The sequence below is a fragment of the Callorhinus ursinus genome, unplaced genomic scaffold (assembly GCF_003265705.2).
Source record: "Callorhinus ursinus isolate GAN/ISIS: 27379988/994484 unplaced genomic scaffold, GSC_fseal_2.0 scaffold42, whole genome shotgun sequence".
Lineage (NCBI taxonomy): Eukaryota > Metazoa > Chordata > Mammalia > Carnivora > Otariidae > Callorhinus > Callorhinus ursinus.
The window spans coordinates 365228-388497 of record NW_027397104.1 but is presented as its reverse complement, the minus strand read 5'-3'; the positions used below and the strand labels follow the sequence as shown (position 1 = coordinate 388497).

At 35.4% G+C, this 23270-nt stretch overlaps 1 protein-coding gene across 2 annotated transcripts in view; it reads left to right on the top strand.

Moving 5' to 3' along the window:
- The first annotated feature begins 248 nt into the window (after nucleotides 1-248).
- Nucleotides 249-23270, top strand: part of ZCCHC7 (zinc finger CCHC-type containing 7) — a 243163-nt gene continuing 220141 nt past the window's right edge. The window contains exons 1-2 of one of the 2 annotated variants that reach the window (XM_025852839.2): nucleotides 249-376; nucleotides 5077-5707. In XM_025852839.2, coding sequence (XP_025708624.1) covers nucleotides 5098-5707 — 610 coding nt within the window. In that variant the 5' untranslated portion in view covers nucleotides 249-376; nucleotides 5077-5097. Of the gene's footprint in view, nucleotides 381-5076; nucleotides 5708-23270 lie in introns of both variants that reach the window. The other variant, XM_025852840.2, reaches the window with a different exon arrangement.

Genomic DNA, 23270 nt, shown 5'->3' with positions numbered 1-23270 from the left:
GCGCTCTCCCCTGTTTTACCTACTGAGTAGCGTCTCCTGCGTGCAAGTCATTCAAACTAAGTGTTCCCCATTATAGATGCAGCCTAGGTATCTTTGAAGGAAGCCATGAAGGGGAAGGGGCAAAGCAAAGAAGGCAAACCAAAATATTGTTAGCGGGAAAGAGAAAGGGTTAACAGTTGTTACGCACGCGCATAGGGGGCCCGCAGGGTGGGCGGGGACGGAAGACTACTCCCGGGAGCTGTGTTTTCCCCGGAAGTGCCTTCCCTCCTCCCGGGTCCGCGCGGACGCGGTTTCCTTACCTCATTTGTCCTCGCCCCTCCCCATCCCTCTACGCGTTTTGGTTCCTGGTTGGTGCTTCCTGGTCGCAGCCGCGGCAGTGAGTATGTGTGGCGAACCCCCAGCCGCCAGCGGCCGGGGGACCCCTGTCCGCCCTCTGTCTCTCCCGCTGGGCTGTGGAACTAGCGCGTGTCCCCTCGCCGGCCTCCGTGTCCCTCGTCTTGCCCCAGCTCAGGGCAGGGTGCAGCTCGTGGCCCCTCAGTCGTGTTCTGCCTCACGCGGCTCGGCTGACCGGCTAGGGTGTTCGCTTCTCCCTACCTGGCCAAGGGCGAGGTCGTGATTCAAAAAACTCTGTGCGCCCATGGCCTCGGTGGGGGCGGCGTTTCTGCCTGTTTTTTACCGCCCCTCCCCCAATTGCCCTGTTTTTTTGGGGGGAAGACGGTCAGCGCGTTAGACGCATAGGTCCTGCCGCCCTGAGGGAGCCCGGCCTGTGAGGACCGGACAGTCCCAACTCCAGCCTCTGCTGTCAGAAGCAACAGCTACAGCTGTGGGACCAGAAAAATTTAGGGAGTTGTGCCCCTTCCCCCATGTAAAACAGGGAGACTTGGACTGTGTTCACTAAGATTTGCTTTATCGCTCACATCCTGTGAGCCCGCAGTTAACTTCCAACTTTAAGAACTGCGGGTGCTGTGGGAATACTGGCTGGGAATCAGCAGGCCTCGGCTCTAGTCGTGGCTCCACCTCTGACTCGCTGGTGACTTTAGAAATTTCATGTTTAGGTTGAATGTACCTCTGTTTCAGATCACAGGAGATCTTTAGGTTCAGTGAATAAATAAGCTTCTCAGAGCCTGTTTCTCTAGGAGAGCGTGCAATTTAGTGACTCTTTCGGGTCCCTTCCAAAGCTCTTGACTTCGTGTCTTGAATACTTCGGCTGTCAACATCCAAAGGCTTTGAAGTGGGCTGTGTGTATATTTTAGACAGCATTAGGCTTTGGAGACAGTTCAGAATTCCTGTTTTTCAGAATCTGGGGGTAGGGAGTGAAATGAGGATTATAAAATAGCCACAAGCCTGGGATACTGTGTAGTTAAAGGAAGAGGGGGCTGAGAAAGGTGAAGAAAGTGTTTTGAGATAGGATTTGTTATCTTAAAGAGACTATGTATGCTAAGAACAGCTGGACTTGTCTGAATAAATTTAGCATAATTTTCTCCCACCAATATCTTATATTCTGTCCTCCTTTTTTTTTTTTGTGAGTGTTGTTTCACACATTTGGATTCCCAACCACAGTCAGATTTGCTTCAAAGTGAAAATTAATGGACAGAAATTTTAATACTAGACTCTATAGTGTTCCAAATCTGTCACTGTCAGGATAGCTCACTAAGAATATGTCAGAAATTTTAAGTTGAAAATCAACTATTAATCAGTTTCCAGTGAGCATTGGACTTAAAATCAAGCTGTAAATTTGATTTAAATCTTGAGATGGGTACCTGTGTCATCAAGAAGAAACATTTAGGCTAAAAGTTCTTTGAAGGGAAATAAGAGCAAAAGGTGTGGAATGACCAGTTGGTAGAATGTTAGAGCAGAAGTATTGGCTTTAAAAATAGTGTAGTAAAATCTGAAAGCTTAAATAAGCCTTAAGTTGTATAGTTTAAATTTTTAGTGAATGAAAAAAAAAACTCCCACTTTTGAATGGTGAAAGCCTTTGCAGTTATTCTCTATAGCTGTTTTATATTTGTTAAGCCACTTTAATCTTAAAGATAAATTTCATTCTCAAGCTGGTGTTGTAGGTTCATATATAAGAATCATCTTTTTTTGGTCATGGGATTGCTATACTCTTGAGTATCTACTTGCAAGGTTCTTGGATAGGAAACTGACAAATTTCAGATGTATGCTTTTTCTTTCAATTAAAATCCTTCTTTCATAGTTTTTACACTTCACTGGGAAGTGAAATGGATATTTTTGAGGTAAATTTAGGTGTTAGAGCCAACACAAATATAGCTTTGAAGGCAGTTTTTTAAATTTTTATTTGAAAGTATTTTGAAAAATTGAAAAAAAAAATCTTAGTGAACACTTGGCTGAGAGCCTGCAAAATTTGAATCTGTCCTGCCTATGTTCTTAATCAGCTGCATAACCTTGGATAGGCTTCCTTACCTCTTTGGACCTTAATTTCCTTATGTGAAAATTGAGGAGGTAGTGTGAGATAATCAGAAAGGCCTCTTTGAGACTAAAATTTTGTGGCTCTCATAGGGACCTCATGTTATCCAGTTAAGTATGCTTGAGAATTGTGTATAATGATTAAAAAGCTGAGGAAGTCTTCTGGTTCGAGACATATATATTTATTTCATATTTGCCCTGCAAGTATACACTTAAAAAAATTTAAATGCATTTGAATGTGATTAAAGTAGTAACATAAGCATAAACCAAAATAGCCTCAGGCAAACCTTAACCCTGGCATACATAAGCTACATAAAGAGAAGAGCAAGTTATGCTGAGCACAATTTTCAAGTACAGAAGGTACAAAATCCTCTTAAAGGCCATAGGGGCTAAATTGTTAAATTCATTTTCTACATTTCAAGGAAAGAGATAAACCCCTAGACCCAAGGAAGTCAGTTTTTATTATATTTCTGTAGTTTATTTTTGGCATACATTCACAGGTGTGCCCATGGCTCTATTCTTAATCCCTTTCCTTTGGGATGGCTCCAAGAGTAGTACAAATTTGTAACTCTGTAATTTAGCTCTTTTTATTTTTTCTGGGCTGCACTGGAATTAGGTTATTTGTGTTTTATCAGTATGGATCCAGGGAGGATTTTGAAGGAAGTATAATTCCTTTGACTTCTTTTAGAATTAATTTACCTGTTAAATAAAAAGGAAAGAATTCATCTTTTATTTGAATTCCTGAGGCTAATATTTCAATATAAACTGATAAATGCTATGGCATTATTATTCAGACAGCCACATTTAAGTTGTGTGACGACAACAACATAGCAACCTGAAGGACAGTGTAAGAATGGAAAAGGTGTATTGTAGCTTTTAGAAGAAAAGGGCATTAAAAGTTGGTTTCTTTTCCCCCCACCTTTATTGAGATACAATTGACAAATACCACTGTGTAAGTTTAAGGTGTACATCATCATGATTTGAAATATGAAATGACTACCACATTTAGATCAGTTAACATCCATCACCTCACCTGTTTTCTTCCTCTTCTTCCTTTTTAACCCCCACTCTCTTAGCAGATTTCAAGTATACAATACAGTATTAACTCAGAACATAATTATTATTTTTACTCCCAGCTTTATTGAGGTGTAATTGACATAGAACACTTTGTAAGTTTAAGGTGTGTGACAAAAGGTGGTTTTCTTTATTTCTGTAAACAGCAACAAAAAACTCCAGCATAATGGTAGTGCATTTTTGGCTCTTGTTCATTTGGTTCTTGGAGTCACCTGGTTGTATTACCAAAACTACCATCAGAACACCCTGACATTTTGGGCAGAGAATTGGTAAACTAAGAACAGCTAGTCTTTCTAAATTATATTTGTATAGCTAAAAAGGAAGTGGAAAGAGTAAATTGTCATTGTTAATTGTTCTATAGGCCATCCCTGATTTTTGAACAAACATGAGTTATTTTTCCAGAGCTCTCATTTTGATCAATATTATATCAGTACCTAATTGAAACATCTTCTGTGTAGATTTTTGGTTGATGATATGAGAATAGTTGGAATAGTTGGAAACAACTGTGAAATTAATCCCACCATAATTTCCATATTTTAGGCACATACTAGATTTATTAGGGCAGAAGAGCAAACGCCAGATGATATTGTTCATTTATTTATTTATTCATTAATTCAACAGACATTTAGGGAAGTCCTGTTAAATACCAGTTACTCTGCTTGGCTTTGGGAATCTATTGTTTAACAAAGTGCATATAGTTTCTGCTCTCCTGGGGTTTGTGATCTGTTTTCGTGACATATTTACATTGAATTAGTAATTAGAACTGTAGTGTTTTGAAATGTAAAGTACTATAAAAGGAACACAATTTAGTTTGGTGGGTCAGGGGAAGCAAGAAAAGGGATGTTTAAGCTGAGTTGAAGGATGAGCAAGATTTAATATGCCCACAGTAGAAAGTAAAGTGCTCCTATAGCTAGAAGTTTTGCCTCAGTTTTCGGTCCTTAGTATGTTTTTCATACACATCTTTATTGCTATTACAAAAGTAAACCAAAGTTTATCAGATATTTTTGTGTATTCTTTAGTCAAGGATAAAAAGGCCATGAAATTAATTTTTTAATTGAGAATAAAAATCTGCACTAAAACAGTAATTTTGATGATTGTTTCCTGTAGTGGATTTTAGTCAAAGTTGAAGTAATATTCGTATGTGAGAATGCCTACCTGGAAAGATGAGATGCAGAACCAGAACCAGGGAAGAGATGATGGAATAATGAGAATGACTTTGAACTATTCTTGTGATTTTTAACATTTTAGAGAAAAAATTGGTGTCTGAAGCAGTGGATCAACCTGTCTTTCCTTTCTAGCATACCTGCAAAATATGGTATTTCCATTAATAACTGTAACTAAATTTGTTGGTAGTAATTTTCATTTGGGAGGGGTGGGCATTATTAGAGCAGGTCATAACAGGATTTAGAAATCCTTGAAAAAAAGGTACCCTTAAGAGAAGAAGGTACTTTAATATGTCATTGAGAACAGTGATGGCCTTCACAGAAGTTAGCTCTAAGGTGATATCATTATGCACTAAACAGGCATGTTCTGAGCTTTTAAAATATATTCTTTGTGTGATTTCCTCTTTTACAGCATCAAGGTTACTGACTTTCCATGATGTTTGGTGGTTATGAGACCATCGAAGCATATGAAGATGAGCTTTATCGTGAAGAGTCATCTAGTGAATTGAGTGTTGATAGTGAGGTGGAATTTCAGCTCTACAGCCAAGTTCATTATGCCCAAGATCTTGATAATATCATTAGAAAAGAAGAACATGAAGAGAAGAACTCTGGGAATTCTGAATCAAGCAGTAGTAAACCAAGTCAGAAGAACTTAATTATCCTTTCAGATAGTGAGGTCATCCAGCTATCAGATGGGTCAGAGGTCATCACTTTGTCTGATGAAGATAGTATTTACAGATGCAAAAGAAAGAATTTTAGAGTCCAAGCAAAAGAAAAGACCCGAGGTCCTCCTGCATCTCTTCATTCTAATAAGTTGACTGATAAGAAACGCAAGGGGAATATTGAGAAGCCTAAACCTGAAGAGATACCAGGTACAATCCGAGAGGTCATGATTATAGAGGTTAGTTCAAGTGAAGAGGAAGAGAGCACCATTTCAGAAAGTGATAACGTGGAAAACTGGATGCTGCTGGGATGTGAAGTTGATGATAAAGATGATGATATCCTTCTCAATCTTGTGGGATGTGAAAACTCTGTAAATGAAGGTTAGTATCAAATTGGCCATTTTGAAAAGTAGTACCATCTTTAATAAGGAAGACTGCTTTTCCTAGACAAAAGACCAATAGGGTCTGCTCCATTTAATTCCTCATCTTTGGTCTTGTTTTTTGGCTTGTTTCTCATGAGACTCTTACCAGTGGCTACTCTAATGGTGGTCTGTCTGAACATCAGAAAGAGTATGTCAGAATATCAAAGACACTCTGCTTCTGTAAGCAAATTCATAGCTGCTTCTTCCTGTTTGGCCAGAGCCAGTTCTGGACGTGAAATCTTAGTCCCCTCTCTCTCTGCTTGGTATCACAGGTGAGTACTCCATCCATCTCTGACACTGGTCCTGTGCTCTCATTTGGCCAACTCTGTTGGGACTGCTTCTTCCTAAGTGATTTGCTTAGCCAAGAGTTAGCCAGGTAGGAAGCATGGGAAATGCTTGATATACTGAGGATATGGAATTAGTATTGAGATTTTAGGAACTCCACAGTCACTAAGATAGGAGGCTCTGAAGAGCTGTAAGTCTACAGTAAACTGTTGGAGGAAATGCAAATTCTTAGAACCACATTATTCAAGGATTGAAATTTTGGTGTGAGCTTTGTCTTCTCTGTCTCATAGTCTTGATGCTTATTCCTTTAAAAACTCCCTTTAGTTTTTCTCCCTGTATGCTAATGCCTGGTCTTTTGCAGTAGTTTCCTAAATGATCTTTTACATCTTCCCTGCACACTATGGTTAAACTAGTAGTCTTGAAACGCCCTTTTACTCATGGTACTTAACTGTGCTCCAGAACCTTTAATAGTACCTACTTGTTCTCAGAGGAAATGATGATATTGAATGTAGGTCATGCTTTGGAGCCTCAGTGATTGACAGACTTTTTTTTTAAGGATACAAACTTTAGGTTTCCAGGCCATAGGATTTCCTAACTACTTAACTTTGCCCTTGTGGGAAAGCAGCCACAATACCTAAAGAAATGGGGTAGCTATTCCAACAAAATCTTATTTACAAAAACAGGTGGCTGGCTCAGTCTGTCATAGGACAATCCTGAGAAGTTGACAGCAAAAGGAAGAAAAATAGAGTAGTAGCTAGGACACAGAGTGGAATCAAATGAAGTTTTATCAGAATAAGGTAGGTCTGATAATGTTCTTAGGTAGATGGGGGGAAAAACTTTTGAAGGAGAGATTAAACCTGTTTGTTGGATTGGGATGGTGGGGGCCAACTAAGAGGTGGGATCAGGTGTATATGTCTGAATTAGTCTTAAAAGGGAAGAGACACACCATTAACTTCTAAATTATCAGAGATCTATAGAGGTAGAGAAGAAAGAATAAATTCAGATGGGTTGTGGATGAGGAAATATATGAGGATATATGATATTTTGATTTTCTTAGGAAAATGAAAACAACTGGGAGTGGAAGTGGGCAGGGGTACTTAGAAGCTTAGAGTGTGGAGATCTTGCTTAAGTGCAATGGGGAATACTTTTAGATAGTGATTCCCAGTATTTTGAAGATGGCAACCTTTTTAACTTCACAACAATTTGTGAGCCTCCACATGACTGTAGTTATATTTCTAGTATTTGTTAATTGAGAAAATGCATATTAGCTACTATTTTAGTATTCTCTTACATGATGGTGTTTTATTAACCACAATGTCTGTACATTTGAAAAATATTAATACATGTATACGTATATGTCTTTATATAATGCAAGCCTCTGGGCACCCATTGTGGTCACTAATCATGCAGCTCCCCAGGAGCCTGAAGCTCATAGTTGGGAAATCACTGTGCCAACACATCAATAATAGGATTACTTAGAAGTAGTATTCAGTGAAAATTGAAACAATATGAGCTTGTAATAACTCATTTTGAAGGATTTCATAACATTTTCCAGTAATAGTTGGCAGTCTGGAGCAAGATTATGGAAACCAAATGATCCAGGGTTAGGCATACCACTATAGAAGGTCCAGAAGGTCAAAAGCATTTAGCCTGGTCTTTCTCTAAATTGCCTTCTCCTGACATCACACCTAGTTTCATCAAACACTAATGTATTCATGATGATGGGCCACTTTTCTTGAACTCAAGTTTCCCATGTCCACCTTATTGATCTTTCCATTTGGATATCTTATTGTCATTTCAGATTTAACATACTAAAAGGTTTGATAAATTGAAATAAAAGGTTATTTTTCCACAGAAAGAGGAGCAGGTTAACTGAGAAGTGATTAACAGTAGAACTAGGGTTTCTCAGGGCAAAATGAAAGAGATTGATGAGGGGTAGTGAGATGGGGTAAAGGGTAGCTGAGCCATATGGAAATGAGGATTCTAGAAGAAAGGGAATGGTACTCAGGTATGTTTTATAGGAGTGAGGAAAAGAAGGTTGGTAATTAGGTATATAAAATCTCTGGCAAACAATTTTAGTGTTTCATGTTATAAGTAGACAATAAGAAGCATGATTGTTCTTGAACTGCATTTTTGGAGAAGGGGATATTTGTGTTTATTTTCATTGAGGTGAAATTAGCATAACACAAAATTAACCTTTTTATTTTTTTATTTTTTTTTAAAGATTTTATTTATCTACCTAAGAGAGAATGAGATGGAGAGAGAGAGCATGAGAGGGGGGAGGGTCAGAGGGAGAAGCAGACTCCCTGCTGACAGCAGGGAGTCTGACGCGGGACTCGATCCCAGGACTTCAGGATCACGACCTGAGCCGAAGGCAGTTGCCCAACCAACTGAGCCACCCAGGCACCCCCCCAAATTAACCTTTTTAAAGTGTTCAATTTAGTGGTGTTTAGTACATTTACAATGTTAAGGAACCATCATGTTTATATGGTTCTAAAACATTTTTAGCACATCCAAAGGAAACCCTGCACCCATGGAATTCTTTATTCCTTCTTCTCCTAGACCTTGGCAACCACTAATCTGCTTTCTGTCTCTATGGATTTACCTATTCTGGATATTTCATGTGAATAGAATCATATAATATGTGACCTTTGTGTGACTTTCACTTAGGATAATGTTTTGGAGGTTTATACATATTGTAGCATGTGTCAGTACTTCATTCCTTTTCAGGGCTGTATCATATTCCATTGTATTGTTATACCACATTTTTATAGATATTCATCTATAGATGGGCACTTGGGTTGTTTCCACCTATTGGCTATTATGAATTGTGCTACTGTGAACATTCCTGTATAGGTATTATTTTGGATATATACCTAAGAATAGAAGAGCTGGGATTGATCTTTCTCTTCTCTTCTCTTCTGTTTTTTTTTTTCTTTCTTTCTTTCTTTCTTTCTTTCTTTCTTTCTTTCTTTCTTTCTCTCTCTCTCTCTCTCTCTCTCTTTCTTTCTTTCTTTCTTTCTTTCTCTTTGTTTCTTTGTTTCTTTCTTTCTTCCCTCCCTCCCTCCGTCCCTCCGTCCCTCCATCCCTCCATCCCTCCATCCCTCCATCCCTCCCTCCCTCCCTTCCTTCCTTCTTGAAGATTTATTTATTTTAGTGAGAACATGAGTTGGGGGGGTGAGGGGAGAGAGAGAGAGGTAGACTTCCCCTGAGCTTGGAGCCTGACCCAGGGCTCAATCCCACAATCCTGAGATCATGACCTGAGCCGAAGTCAAGAGCCGGTCACTCAACTGACCAAGCCACCCAGGTGCCCCTAGTGTAGCTGGGATTTCTATGTTTCTCATTCTGAGGAACCACCAAAGTGTTTTCCACAGTGGCTACACCATTATATGTTCCCACAGTAATTTATGAGGGTTCCACTTAACTGCATTGTTTTTAACAATGACTTGTGATGTTGCATATTCTATTTTGATGTGCTGGTATGCTCTTTGTTATTTCTTAAAGTTTTTTCTCAGTATTTTTATACTTATTGCTTATGTTGGCTTATGTTTTTCTAGTATGGCTTTTATTTTATTTTTCTTGAGAGAGAGAGAGCAGGTAGGGAGGGGTAGAGGGAGAGAGAATCCCAAGCAGGCTCCACACCCAGCGTCGAGCAGGACGTGGGGCTCGACCCCATGACCCTGAAATCACGACCAGAGCTGAAATCAAGAGTTGGACACTCAACTGACTGAGCCACCCAGTTTCCCCTCTAGTATGGCTTTTTTTGCATCAAATTTTCCTTGTGTCTTTTCATCCACTTCAGAGTTTATAAAGAAAATGATTCTTAAAAGTATGTATTCTCTTAAACTTTAGAGTGTATATGTATATAAATTTATAACACCTTTTCTGCAACATTAGTAACATTAGTAATTAGTTGCAAGACCTAACTAATTCCTAGTAATTTCTGATTCCTTACCTTCAGTGTATATTCCTCTTACACATATGAAAATTTATCCCTCTGCTCCTAGGATTTGTTTTTCTGTACCAGCCAAATTTAAACAAATTGTGCAGTTTTGCAAATTAATTTGGTTGACTCTGACAGATATTCAAATATATATCTCCTGTTTTATTTCCTTGATCTGCTAATGCCATAATCCTATTTCTTTGCAGTTAATGAGTAATATATTCTGTACTGATGTTTATCTGAGTGTGCTGTTACTCTTTAACCATTATTATCCTGTTCATAAATAGATCTGAGTTCAGTTTATATAATAGTCTTTAGAGAGAAGATTTTTTCATGTTGATGGAAATTTGTAGAAATTCTGACATCCTTTTGAAATGATGATTGTTAAACCGCAGCAGTAGCTATTTGGTATACTCCTCCTCCTTGCCACTAAGCCCCCAAACTATGGCATATTTGAATTATCAGTATGATAGAAGAGATTACAAACTCTTTGAGGGAAGGTCTTTTCCATACTCAGAAGTCTTCCTATGATATTTAGAGTAATTCTTTGACATGTATTAGTTCTGTATTAATTGCTAAATGATCATATATTGAGCATCTACTCTGTAGAATACATAGAGGGGATTTAAATGATAAAAGACATAGTTTTAGCCTTAAGTGGCTTTGTGTTTCATTGAAGAGACAAAATTTATGTAATGTTTATATTATTATTTAAAGATTTATTTATTTATTTTAGAGCACTTTGTGTGTGGGGGATGGGGCAGAGGGAGAGAATCTTTCAAGCAGACTCTCCACTGATCAGGCAGCCTGCCACTATGCAGGGCTTGATCCCAAGACTGAAGAGATCACAACCTGAGCAGAAACCAGGAGTCTGATGCTTAACCCACTGAGCCTCCGAGTGCTCCTGTAATAGTGTGTGTGTGTGTATATATACACACACTAAAAAGAAGCTAATACTAAGAAGAAGCTAAGTAATTTATGGAAGTCTTGCCTTAACCATGGGAGTTAAGTGTCTTAAGATCCTGATGATAGATGTAGTTGAAAACTTAACACTATAAACAGGATTAGTGAATTTGAGGTAGTAATGAACGAATGAAGGACTATGTAAGTACATACATATTTCCCATTTACTATCGTTAAATTTGTAGTAATGAGTGCAGCACCATTCTTGCTCTGTGGAAACTTCAGACCATCCCCCATTACTTCAGTTTCAGTGAGATGCTTACACATTTATTTTCCTTTAATAAACCATCAGGCAGATAGTATATTACTTGTAGGCATTTTTTCCCCTTACTGTTCTTCCTTTAAATGTTTGATACTGGGCGCCTGGGTGGCTCAGTTGGTTAAGCGACTGCCTTCGGCTCAGGTCATGATCCTGGAGTCCCGGAATCGAGTCCCGCATTGGGCTCCCTGCTCAGCAGGGAATCTGCTTCTCCCTCTGACCCTCCCCTCTCTCATGTTCTCTCTCAAGTAAATAAATAAATAAATCTTAAAAAAAATAAATGTTTGATACTTTTCTGATTATATGATTTGACGTTCTTTTTATTTTTTTTTTTTAAGTAATTTCTAAACCCAGCGTGGGGCTCAAACTCACAACTCCAAGATCAAGAGTCACATTCTTTATTGTCTGTGCCAGCCAGGTGCCCCTGATTTAAAGTTACTTTTTTTTTAATTTTAAATATTTTATTTATTTATTTGACAGAGAGAGACACAGCGAGACAGGGAACACAAGTAGGGGGAGAGGGAGAAGCAGGCTTCCCGCTGAGCAGGGAGCCTGTTGTGGGGCTTGATCCCAGGACACTGGGATCATGACCTGAGCCGAGGGCAGACACTTAAGGACGGAGCCACACAGGTGCCACTGAAGTTTTTTTTTTTTTTAAGATTTTATTTATTTGACAGAGAGAGATAGAACATAAGCGGGGGGAGCGGCAGGCAGAGGGAGAGGGAGAAACAGGCTCCCCACTGAGCAAGGGGCCTGACGTGGGGCTCTATTCCAGGACCTTGGGATCATGACGTGAACCGAAGGCAAGACACTTAACCGACTGAGCCACCAGGCACCCCTGATTTGAAGTTCTTGATTAGCTTCCTGAGGTTCCATTGATGACTTGTGGATGTAACACATAACTTGCTTAGCCTAGCTTTCCTCAGTACATGCAGTATTATGATGAGGACTTTGCTTATAATAAATTCATGCCAGAACATAGGCCCTTAGTTCCTGTTTTATCTGGCTTTCAGCTCTCTCTACTGAGGGATGTAGGAATTTATTTCTAAGTTCTAGGCTTCATTTCCTTCCCTTTCTTTACTCTTTCCTTTATATAACAATGCCTGCACTGTCATTTGTTTTCCTTTTTGAAATTCTCACCCTTTAATTTCTTTTATTATCTCCAGTACAAGTGACTTGTAATTCTCATGTATCAGAAAGATCTGAAGAAAAAGATGCACCAAAGGAAATCAGCATGTTTCTTAATTTGTGAGGAGGATCTCAAGTTTGGGGAGCATTATTTTTTTTTTTAAAGATTTTATTTATTTATTTGAGAGAGAATGAGAGAGAGCACGAGAGGGAAGAGGGTCAGAGGGAGAAGCCAACTCCCTGCTGAGCAGAGAACCCGATGCGGGACTCGATCCTGGGACTCCAGGATCATGACCTGAGCCGAAGGCAGTAACTTAACCAACTGAGCCACCCAGGTGCCCTGGGAAGTGTTATTATATATGATTGCCAAGTAATGGGGAAAGACAATAAGTGCTTTAGGAATTACAGAGGAATAATCAGCCACTTATTTTCCTGTGTAGGGAAGGGATATTAATAGCTCTAGGAGTAATTATTAACTTTTTTTAGTTTTTTATTATGGAAAATTTAAAATGTATATAAAAATAGAATGTTGTATTGGACTCGGTGTTCCATAAACCAACTTATGACTAGTCTTTTCTCAATTATAATTGCATACCCCTGTATTTTTTGAAGCACATCACACTCATCATTTCATTCATTCACATATATATGTATATTTCAGTGTATATTTCTGAAAGGTAAAAATTCTTGAGAAACATAATCATATCCTTATCATACCTAAACAGATTACCAATATTTCTTTTATTATTAAATACCCAGTCAGGGGTGTGTGGTTGGCCAGTCATTTAAGTGTCTCACTCTTGATCTGAGCTCAGGGTTGTGAATTCAAGGCCTGCATTGGGCTCCATGCTGGGTGTGGAGCCTACATAAAAAAAAAAAAAGAACCCCAAATGAAAAAAACAACCCAGTCAGCATTCAGATTTCCCGTTCTGGCTCTTAATTTTTTTTCTTACGGTTTATTTGAATCAGATCCATTTATTGTAATTGATAACTTAAGTGTCCTTTAATCTATAGGTTCCATCTTTATTTTTTTTTGTTCTCTTATTTTTTTCTTTCTTATAATTTATTTGTTGTATTAACTGGATTGGTTGTCCTGTAGAATTTTCTGTAGTCTGAATTTTGTGGTATTGTTTAACATAATCCCCTGCCCCCTGTGTTTCATGTGACTTGGTAGTTAGATCTAGAAGCTTGATTAAATTCAGGTTTCTTTCCCTGTGATTATGTGATAAACTAGATACATGGATAGGTTCATTTGTTTCATTTTGCTTTGGATATGTTTATTTTTCAATATTGCCTTTTAAAAATTTAATTTGTTCTCTAATTATGCAAAATGTTTATAAGATCCCAAATTTAAGTCAACAAGACAAGGTAAAATATATTCAGAGAATTCTACCTTCTGTCCAGTCTTCACCCTATTTTGCCATTCCTCTTATGGATAACTGTTCAGAGAAAATTGATGATTTGTTCTCATACTAAAAAAATAAAAGCATATATGTATATATCTTTGTACTCTTTCTCCCCTTTCTTAAACAGAAGTATACTAACCACACTTTGCTCTACCTTTTCTTTTTTTTTCTGTAACAGTATATAGCCTGGAGATCAGTCCATAGTACTATGGAAAGATAGTCCTCGTTTCTAGGACTGTGGACTATTTTTGGGTTGTCTGCACTACTCTGAGCTGGAGATATTAGGCATGTAACAAATATGTTTTAGAGGTGAATGAATAGTAATTTAAAATATTTGATGAATAAAATACTTTTACAATCTTTTTTTTTTTTAAAGATTTTATTTATTTATTTGAGAGAGAGAGAATGAGAGAGCACGAGAGGGAAGAGGGTCAGAGGGAGAAGCAGACTCCCCGCTGAGCAGGGAGCCCGATGTGGGACTCGATCCCGGGACTCCAGGATCATGACCTGAGCCGAAGGCAGTCGCTTAACCAACTGAGCCACCCAGGCGCCCACTTTTACAGTCTTAAAATGTATTTCCAACACATGTATAATAGTCTAATTGCACTTTCATAAGCATGTTTTTATACTTATTTCTGGTCTTAATGTTTGCTTCTCATTTAGTAATTTTGAAAGATTCAGATTTAACAAAAAATTAGATTCAGATTTTAAAAAGAAATAACTTTAGAATAATGAAGAATATAGCATGTTGAAGAAGCTGTATTAGTTCCTGGTACATAACTGTTACGGTATAGAATCTTACATTAATGTAGAGCTCATTCAGTATGTACAATTTGACACATTGCTTTAGTTTATCAGCATTTGGCACATAGTGGATAATCTAGTAAATCTTAGGTGAATTTAATTGAAATTCTACCTTTGCATATAGAGTAGTGCTCTTTACATAGTACTGCTACATGAAGTTGAAGTGAAATTATGGCTTGATTAAAGTAAAATCATGGCTTTTGAAACTGAAGTAAAATAATGGCTTTCAGTGACTTAGTGCAGTACGTCTTTTATATACATACATATATTTTAAGTAAATTCTACCCCCAACGTGGGGTTTGAATTCATGACCCCGAGATCAAGAGTTGCATGCTCTACTGACTGAGCCAGCCAGGCACCCCAATGTTGTAGTTGTCTTTGTGTCAAGTCCCTTTACTCCTCCAAAATATGCACATAAAAGTTTAGGATACAATTTCAGAGGATGAAGAACTCATCTAGAGGTAATTACTGAATCCTTGGCGTTTATTAAGCACTCAACCAAGACTTGATAACTAATTAAAATTTGAGTAGAGTGGGTTATGTATTTGAATTTCCGTTTTTCAGATCGGTCATATTTTATTTGATCTGGGTCTTTACAAATGCTTTTTTCTTCCGGGATCACTTTCTACCTTGCCTGACTGATGATACCTACTCATCCTTTGTGTCTCAGTTTAAAGTTTAATTCTGAATGAGGTAACCTACAGGCTCTTAACTAGTGGTAGTTGTTATGTCTTATAGTTCCTCCAGTTGACTAGCGGTGTGGGTAACTTAATCTTATTATTGGTAAAATAATAATTTTATTAAAGTTGTAAAGTGAGACAATGGATAGACTAAGTTAATGTAATAGAAAAATGACTAAATTCTTCTAACTACAGAATGACTATGGCAAGCATGGGCGTATAGTTTCCACTTGGTATTTTGAATTGAAAGTTCTCGGCTTTTTTTGTGAACCCAAGTTGCTTTTGAACATGTCTCTAGTATGGCACTTTCCTCAAATAAATTTTATTTGATTTGGTGATATTTTAGTTAAACTAAATCTAAAATCTTAAAATCTGTCCAATAGTTACTTATTGGATACATGAAATGTACAAGTTACTATACCGTTTAGGTGTTGGGATTCAAGAATTGATATGTAGTCCCTGCCTTTAGAAGCCGTAAAATGCCTGACAGTATGGAAAGTTCACTGTAACACCAGAGTTAAATACGTTTCTGCAAATATAAGAGATGCTTCAGCACATTATAAAATCATTTCCAGATGAATGTAATAGACTTAAAAAAAACATTACATGGATAGGCAAAGTACAAGACTGAATTGGACAGTAGCCTTTTGAGCTGGGTCTTGAAGAATGCATAGAATTTTCAGTTCAGGGTAAGTGCAAGGAAGTAGAAGCTGAAAACCCTAATAGAACTTAAGACTGTATGGTACCACTAATGCTAAATTAATAGTTTAATATATGTCTGGGTATGATTAAATATTTGAATAGCATGTCTTTTTAGAAACTGCCTCAGCCTAAATGAGAGGGTATTTATATTTCATATGTGTTTTTTTGTATGTGTTCAGAATGCTATTGGAAGATTTTTTTGGTCATTATTTTGCTCCAGTGTTTTCCACCTGTTTCTTGCTTGTATTTTTCCTTTTCCTTTAAAAAAATTGGATATTTTATACAATTTTATGGCAGATAGAAAAATTCTCTCAAATGGGCCAGGTGATAAAGTTAGTCAATGGACATGACCAGTATGTATTTCATGCAGGACTGATAAAAGTAGAGCATGCCTTAAAATAAAACTTTGGCTCCTCATAGCTTGTGTTCTTTACCATCTTTTAACATAGGAAAGGAACACATTCTGTTAGTGTGGGAACATTAATAAATTAAACTTAGCTTTCAGTACTCTTCAAATCTTTAAGGTGGTGTTTCCCCCCCCTTTCTGCATTCATCAGATAACAAATCAGCTTAATTTCAATAAATACAGTTTATTGAAGATCTTATGACCTTTTATGTCATAAGGGTTGGTTACCATTTGACATATTTCTCATTGGTGTATAGTTTAATTTCTGCCTTATAATTGAAAAATGGCCACATGCTAGAGTTCCAGTGACCGAGAGCATCAAGGAGCTCCCTCCCTGATGTTTTCAGCTTTTGTAAGCCTGTACTACACAATTCATAAAGCTGCTTTTGAACTGTGTCTCTAGTTGTAGCATGTCACCTTACACTTAACTATTGTAAGGGCATCTTTTTATTTAATTTCTAATTAGCATAATGACTTGAGCTGTGTTATTCACTGCTCCATGGTGAAGTTGTCATAGGGAGAGAAGAAATAAAAATGTTCAATTTCAACTTTACTTGTGAATGGAGTGAAGTTTGAAAGCCTTTTATGGCCATTGTTCAGCAGACTGAAAATCTCATTAGAAATTCCAGAAATGCAAAGGCAGCTTTGGGTTGGATTTTAATAACATTTTGGAATGTTGATACTCTATGTTGCTAATTTCTGTGATTTCGCTTTTGATCAGCAATTTAGGTATGCATTCTTCCAAAGTCAGTTTATGACTTTTAGTCTAAATTCATTTACAGTAGCTTTTCAACAGTGATAAGTACTTAGGAAGAGAATTAAATTTTACCCTTTTTTTGACATTTCTTTTAAAAACCGATGTGATTTTCATGTAAGGTATATTAAATTTATTGGAAACTGCTTAATATGAAAATAACATGTATTTATTGAACTAACAACCTAGTTTAGTTACCATTCAAATATTATTTATCAGCTACAGTTTTACATTTTTGGGGGGATGGAGAAGCATAAAAATAGATGGGCAGGCAACATTTTCAATTTTATCTAGGATAGGAACTTGAATCCTGATGTCTGGGTAAAGAGTGTTGAAATGTAATTTCATATAGCTGTTTGCTGTAAAAATAATCTATTGCATATAGTGATCACTTGTGTAAGAAGTGAGTGTAATTTGTAGACAGTTTATTTTTATGGTCAGAAAGTAAATTTGTTGTTAACTGCATATGATTAGACTGTAAAACATTTTTCAAAAGTACAGAATGGAGAGCATTTACTCTTTTTTCCCTTGTAAGAATAAAGACCATTAATGTCCCTATGTAGGAGATCCTGTTTTTAAAACTTTGCTAAATTTATATTTAATTTCAAAGTAATTTACGAATCTCTTGCTAACACTCTGTTGGTTGTTAACACTTAATGAAGTAAAAGTATTGAGTTAATGGAAGTTTTTCAGCCAAAAATTTTTACTTTCTCTATCATTGTTTGTCTTTATTGTTATACATTATGTTATGGTTAAGTTTTTGGCATTTTGAGTTACTTGTCAAATTGTTGTTGATTCTTATGATAGTAAAGAAATACTTTAATTGAGCATCCACTATGTATAATTATTTTCTTTTTAAATTATACAGATGTACTTAAGAATATGTAAAGGGATAGATTTTACTTGTTTTTTTAGTGTTTGAATCTTGATCTGATAGCATTAGCTCTCTATAGGGATGTAATTCTGGGGATAAAAATTATTTTTGTAATATAGATTTGGATCCAGATATAAATGCAGTGTAATAATAGATTATTTAAAAGTGGATCTTGCCTGCTAAATGTGTAATTTTCTTTTTATGACATTTTTACCTTAGAATTTCAGCTTTTGACATAGTTTTGAAAATTAGTTAACCATGGACTTGAGAGCATCTACTGTTATCCTCATCTTTTGCAAATACATTTTAAAGGAAGGCAGCATAATTCTATAATGAGAAAATAATTTGTACTCTCCATTTAGCCTAAATATATAGTTAATTTGTAATTACCTCAAGATGAAAGAATGGCTGTTTAGAGCTATTTATTGAGGGAAAGTGTTTTTATTGGCAGTTCCCTTGAAGTACGTAGGTCACATTTGGTTTTGCTTTGTGACTCAATAGTGCCTGTAACAGAATTATCTACTGTAGGGAGGGAAAGCCCAAATTTCTAGAAAACTTTTTAATACTCTTTCCACATTTGTAGTTAATGAGAAATTCTAAAGATGTAGGAAATAGACTGGTTATAGCTAATAAATAAATTTGTTAAAGTAATTGAAAAATTCTGCTTAGAAAAGTCAGGTGAGAGGAATTCAGGATGTGGAGGAAAATGGCATACAAATTTAACTGAATGAAGGAGGTTTAAAGAAAAAAATGTGCAACACAGTGATCCTGTAAGTTACTCCTTATATTGTATTAGTCATCAATTAGTGTTAAATGATTTGATTTAAACAACAATGAACTTTTGTCAATGGTTTTATTTAGAAATAGCATTTTATTTTCCACTTTTAAGGAGGATTTTAATTGCCAAAAAAATTTCATTGTTCTAGTAAGTACTTGAAAAATTACTTCACTCCCATATTATCAGTATTTTGCTCTTCATTCCGTAAGTTATGTCTACTGTAGCTCTTTTGGTTTGGGAGAATAAATGTGACTTAAATATTGCTATAAATGTGTTATTTTAATCTAGGATGATTGTCTTTTATGTGTTAAGAAATACTTCCCCAGAAAGGTTTATAGTATTCAGTCTAAATGTTTCTGGCTAGGTGAGTTACTGGTTAAAATCCATCAGGTCCTAAGTTGTAGAATACTTGTATTGGTTCTTAATATCATGACTATCTTGGTTGTTGTAGAAGTCCCTTAATTCTTCTGTTTGAGATGTTGTAGTTGGGGAAATATTTTTTACTTTTGGATTTAACCGATGAATCGTGATGGTTGTATCACAGATCATCTAATTTTCAAACTGTATTGGTTAAACTAACTTTGGCATATAGTTTTTTGCAGGGCAAAGAGGAGTTGTGTTCAGCTGTGTGATTGTGCCACCACTTAGGTTACCATCAGCAGCAAAGGGTCTTATCTCTGACTTTCTTCCTTTTGTTAAATTTTTAAATTGCTTTAACATTATTTAAATAGGAAGGAGATAGAGTTGTGAAGCAAATTTGATTTGCTGATTCTCAATATTAAGCAATGAGAATCCTTTCTCTTCCTTTAGATATATCACATACATATGTATGTTTTGTTTTAAGTGGGGGAAAAACTTAATCTTCAGAATGAAATAATGTGGATATAGTTATATATATTTTTAAAAATTAATAAAACTAATAAAGTTTGTTTTGAAATCTCAAAAGATCTTTAGTAGTATACCTGCAACCTCAGCAGTTCCTTTTTATCTCTACACATTTCCCTGCCTATTGTGGCCGTTTGCTCTAATTTAAATTTCCCATGGCTTTGGGTTGCAGACTTGGTTTTCTGCAAGAGTGCCCATGCTTACATGGTCATATATTCTGGGTGACTTTTCCACTTTTTCTTTTCTGTTATTTTGTTGATTGCTAAAGGGAAAGAGTTTTTTTTTTTTTTTAACTTGTTTCTTTGTTTTGATCTTCCTTCCTTAGCCCATCTATTTGTGTTTTGTTTTATTTTGTTTTGCAGATTGGGAAGAATTATTGTGTGGTCTTAGGTCCATGGGGACTAGCAGGGAAAAACTAATTTTGTTCTTGGTTTTGTTTTCTTAATAACAGTAGCAATTTAATTTTTGAGACATTTAGGAGCTCAAAAGATATGTTAGCTTTATGCATGAAATTGATAGAAAATTATTAATCCCCAAATTTTCTACTTATAGTCGCTCCACTGTTGGAATAAAAATGTTATAGCTGAACTAAGTAAATAACTAGAAATACTAATTAGCTGTAAGTAGCTGTTACAAATTTAAATATTACTGTATATTGAAAAGATATTCATAGGAAATCAGTTATAATCTGAAATGTGATTTCTCTTACATTGAATTTTTGTTGTCCATGGTATGGATATATTCAAATGGATATATTAATGTACATTGCTTGGGAACATACATTTTTAACTTGACCAGATTTTAAAAGTGCTTATTCCTTCAAAACATGCTGTTTTTCAAATGTGAAGAAATTTGCTTTATAAAATAACTTTATGCTGCTGATTGTTAAGTCCTTGGAGAATGCTGTGGCAATTAAATATTGAGTAATTTATTACTGCTGTAAAGGAAAAGTAGAGGTCTCTAGGCCTAACCTCTCCCCAAAAGATTTTTTTATTAATATCTGAAGATTCTAAAACAGCAAATTAATGTGGTCAAAATTACTTCTATTTTACATTTGTTTTGTAAGGGTGCATCATACAGTGGCATTATTTAACTGAATTTTATATTCATTAAATTACTATAAAAATAAAGAGGTTCATTTTAGCATTTTAAAAAATTGCAGTAATTTCCCAATATACCATGAAAAATGGTGTTGTATTATACTATTAACTAATAGGCTAAAAGAACTTTCTAATGTTGATAAATAGGATCAAAAAAGAATTAATTTTGGTATGCATATTTTAGGGTTTTTTGTTTGTTTAATTGATTATACCGTGGCAGTGAGGTATCTAAAATTCTCTTTCTGGATGTCTGTTAAGTACTTTGGGAATTAGGGTAAGGGCAAGCCTTCTTTCTGTGTCTGCTAATTATAGTGTTTTCGTGTGGATTTTAGTGTTCCTAGAATATGAAGCTGATTTATAGAATTTGTTATTACCAAGAAACAAATAACATTATTGAATTTTTGTTTTACGTAACTTATTATTTTCTAGTTAGTTATATTTCACATTTGACTTCTCAAGAAGCAATTTCTTTTAAAATTAGAGTTTCAAACTATGAAGAAAATGTATCCTAAGTCTAATAGCTGTGTTTTTCCATGGCAATTATTCTTTTGAATTTCTGCTTTTTTATCATAGTTATAGAGGCTTCTTAAGTTTGTAAAATTATTCTCCCTAATTCTGATTAGTATTTTGAAAGGTATTTTATAAGTTTATTCTTGGTGTTCATATGTAATTATTGAGAAACATAAATAACCTCTAAAGTGTATTTATTTCTTATAAAACAGATTTTTTTTATTTGTTATAATATAAAATATACTTATATTTAAATAGGAATAATTTTAGTATTCATATTGAATCAGGGTATAGTTTGTGATATGGAAAGTGATCCAACTGGGAAAATATGCAGCTTTAAAAATAACAAGGAATCTTTCTGTTAGCACATTTTACTAGTTTTATAAATGTTTGTGTAAAATATTTTTAGTTCTTAAAGCTCATGGCACAGATTTTACTGTGTGTAGCTTTAGTAGGAGAGCACTGTAGAGCCAAACTTGAAATTTATTAAGGAAAGAACAAACTGGTGAAATGCTTTCATGCTATTAAAAAACTTCACAATCATCAGACAACTTTTTTTTTTTTAAGGTCATCATTGCTTGATGCCTTTTCCAGTCTTTATTTGAAACTCTCATTTTGTAGGATTTCTTTTTTCTCCCTTTCTCTTTTTCTTTTGGTAGTGGGTGGAAGATTGTTTTAAAACTGAATGGCTGACCATGTATAGTAACTATTCAAGCATAATGGAAATACTTTTATTCCTGATATTTTTTTAGGCCAGAAAATGTTGTGAAGGTAAGCCAGTTAGGGTAAAATTACATTGTTTGGTGTGGAAACTTTAGCGTTAGTTTTTTGTTTAGAAAAGTAAACTCTGATTAGAACTTTAAATAGGGGTTGTTTGTGAAATATGTAGTTCTCTTATTGCTTGGTAAGTTTGAAGTTTTTTTGTATTTCACTCTTCTAGTTGATTGTTGGTATTTTCTGAAAAATCATGTACAGAATGAGAACAGAACAAGAACTAGAGAGAGAGAAAACTTTCCCAAAGTGCTGTCACCTGACAGGTAGAGATTTATATGCCCTGATAGATTTTTAAAACATAGAGGGCTGGAACTCTCTTTTTCTAAGAGTTCACTTAAACTTTGACATATTTACAAAATTTGATTGTGATAAGCATCTGATCTTTATTCTAAATTAAGCCTTTACAAAATTAATAAAACAATGCCTTGAGGCTAATTGCTAATGTTCAATGAAGTCATCGTGTTCAGTTAATAGTTCTTTGACTATGGTATTTGTTTGATTTTATTAATACAATAAGCTGAAATTATAAGAGTACAGAAACTGAATTATGTAAAATTAATTTTGATATTTTGCCATAGAGACAAAGTATGCCTTGGTGTGTAATAATTTTATTTCTTTGTGCTATAAGGACATCTATTGGCTTTTAGTATACAGAAAATGTAGACCTTTTAATTTTAAATATTGATGTAAATTAACTGGAGTTGTACTTTTTTTAAATTGTGAAAACTTGGGCAAATATACAAAATATGCTAGTAGTTAATTTGTTAGATTTGCAGTGGTTAGATGTGAAGTAAGAGAAAGGCATGGAATTTTATTTTAATGAAGAAAATATACTTAATTTAAAAGTACTAATATTAGATCTAGAGAAATCTTGCTAAGTATAGTAAATCCATATCCATAATTATTTTAAATCACTAGTTAGAGAGGAATGAATGAGATGCTAATATATTCTTTGTTGGAAGTCAAAGTGTTTTGAAAAAAAATGAGGGAAAAAGTGAACTGCTTTCAGACATATTTATACCATTTTGACATTGCTTGTTATTCGTGGATTCATGTCACAAAAATCTGCAGAACTTCGCAAAGGAATTAGGTGTATTTTAATTCAGTAGGCTTGCTGAAAATTGTTTTGTGATATATCTAGAAAGATTTACATAAGGTATTTTTCTTTTTTATCAGTGATTCATCTTGGTGGTTTGTCTCAACTTCAGTCTTGTTAATTTAGACATAATATTATTTTAAAGATGTATTTCCAGTAATTTTATTGCTTGGAT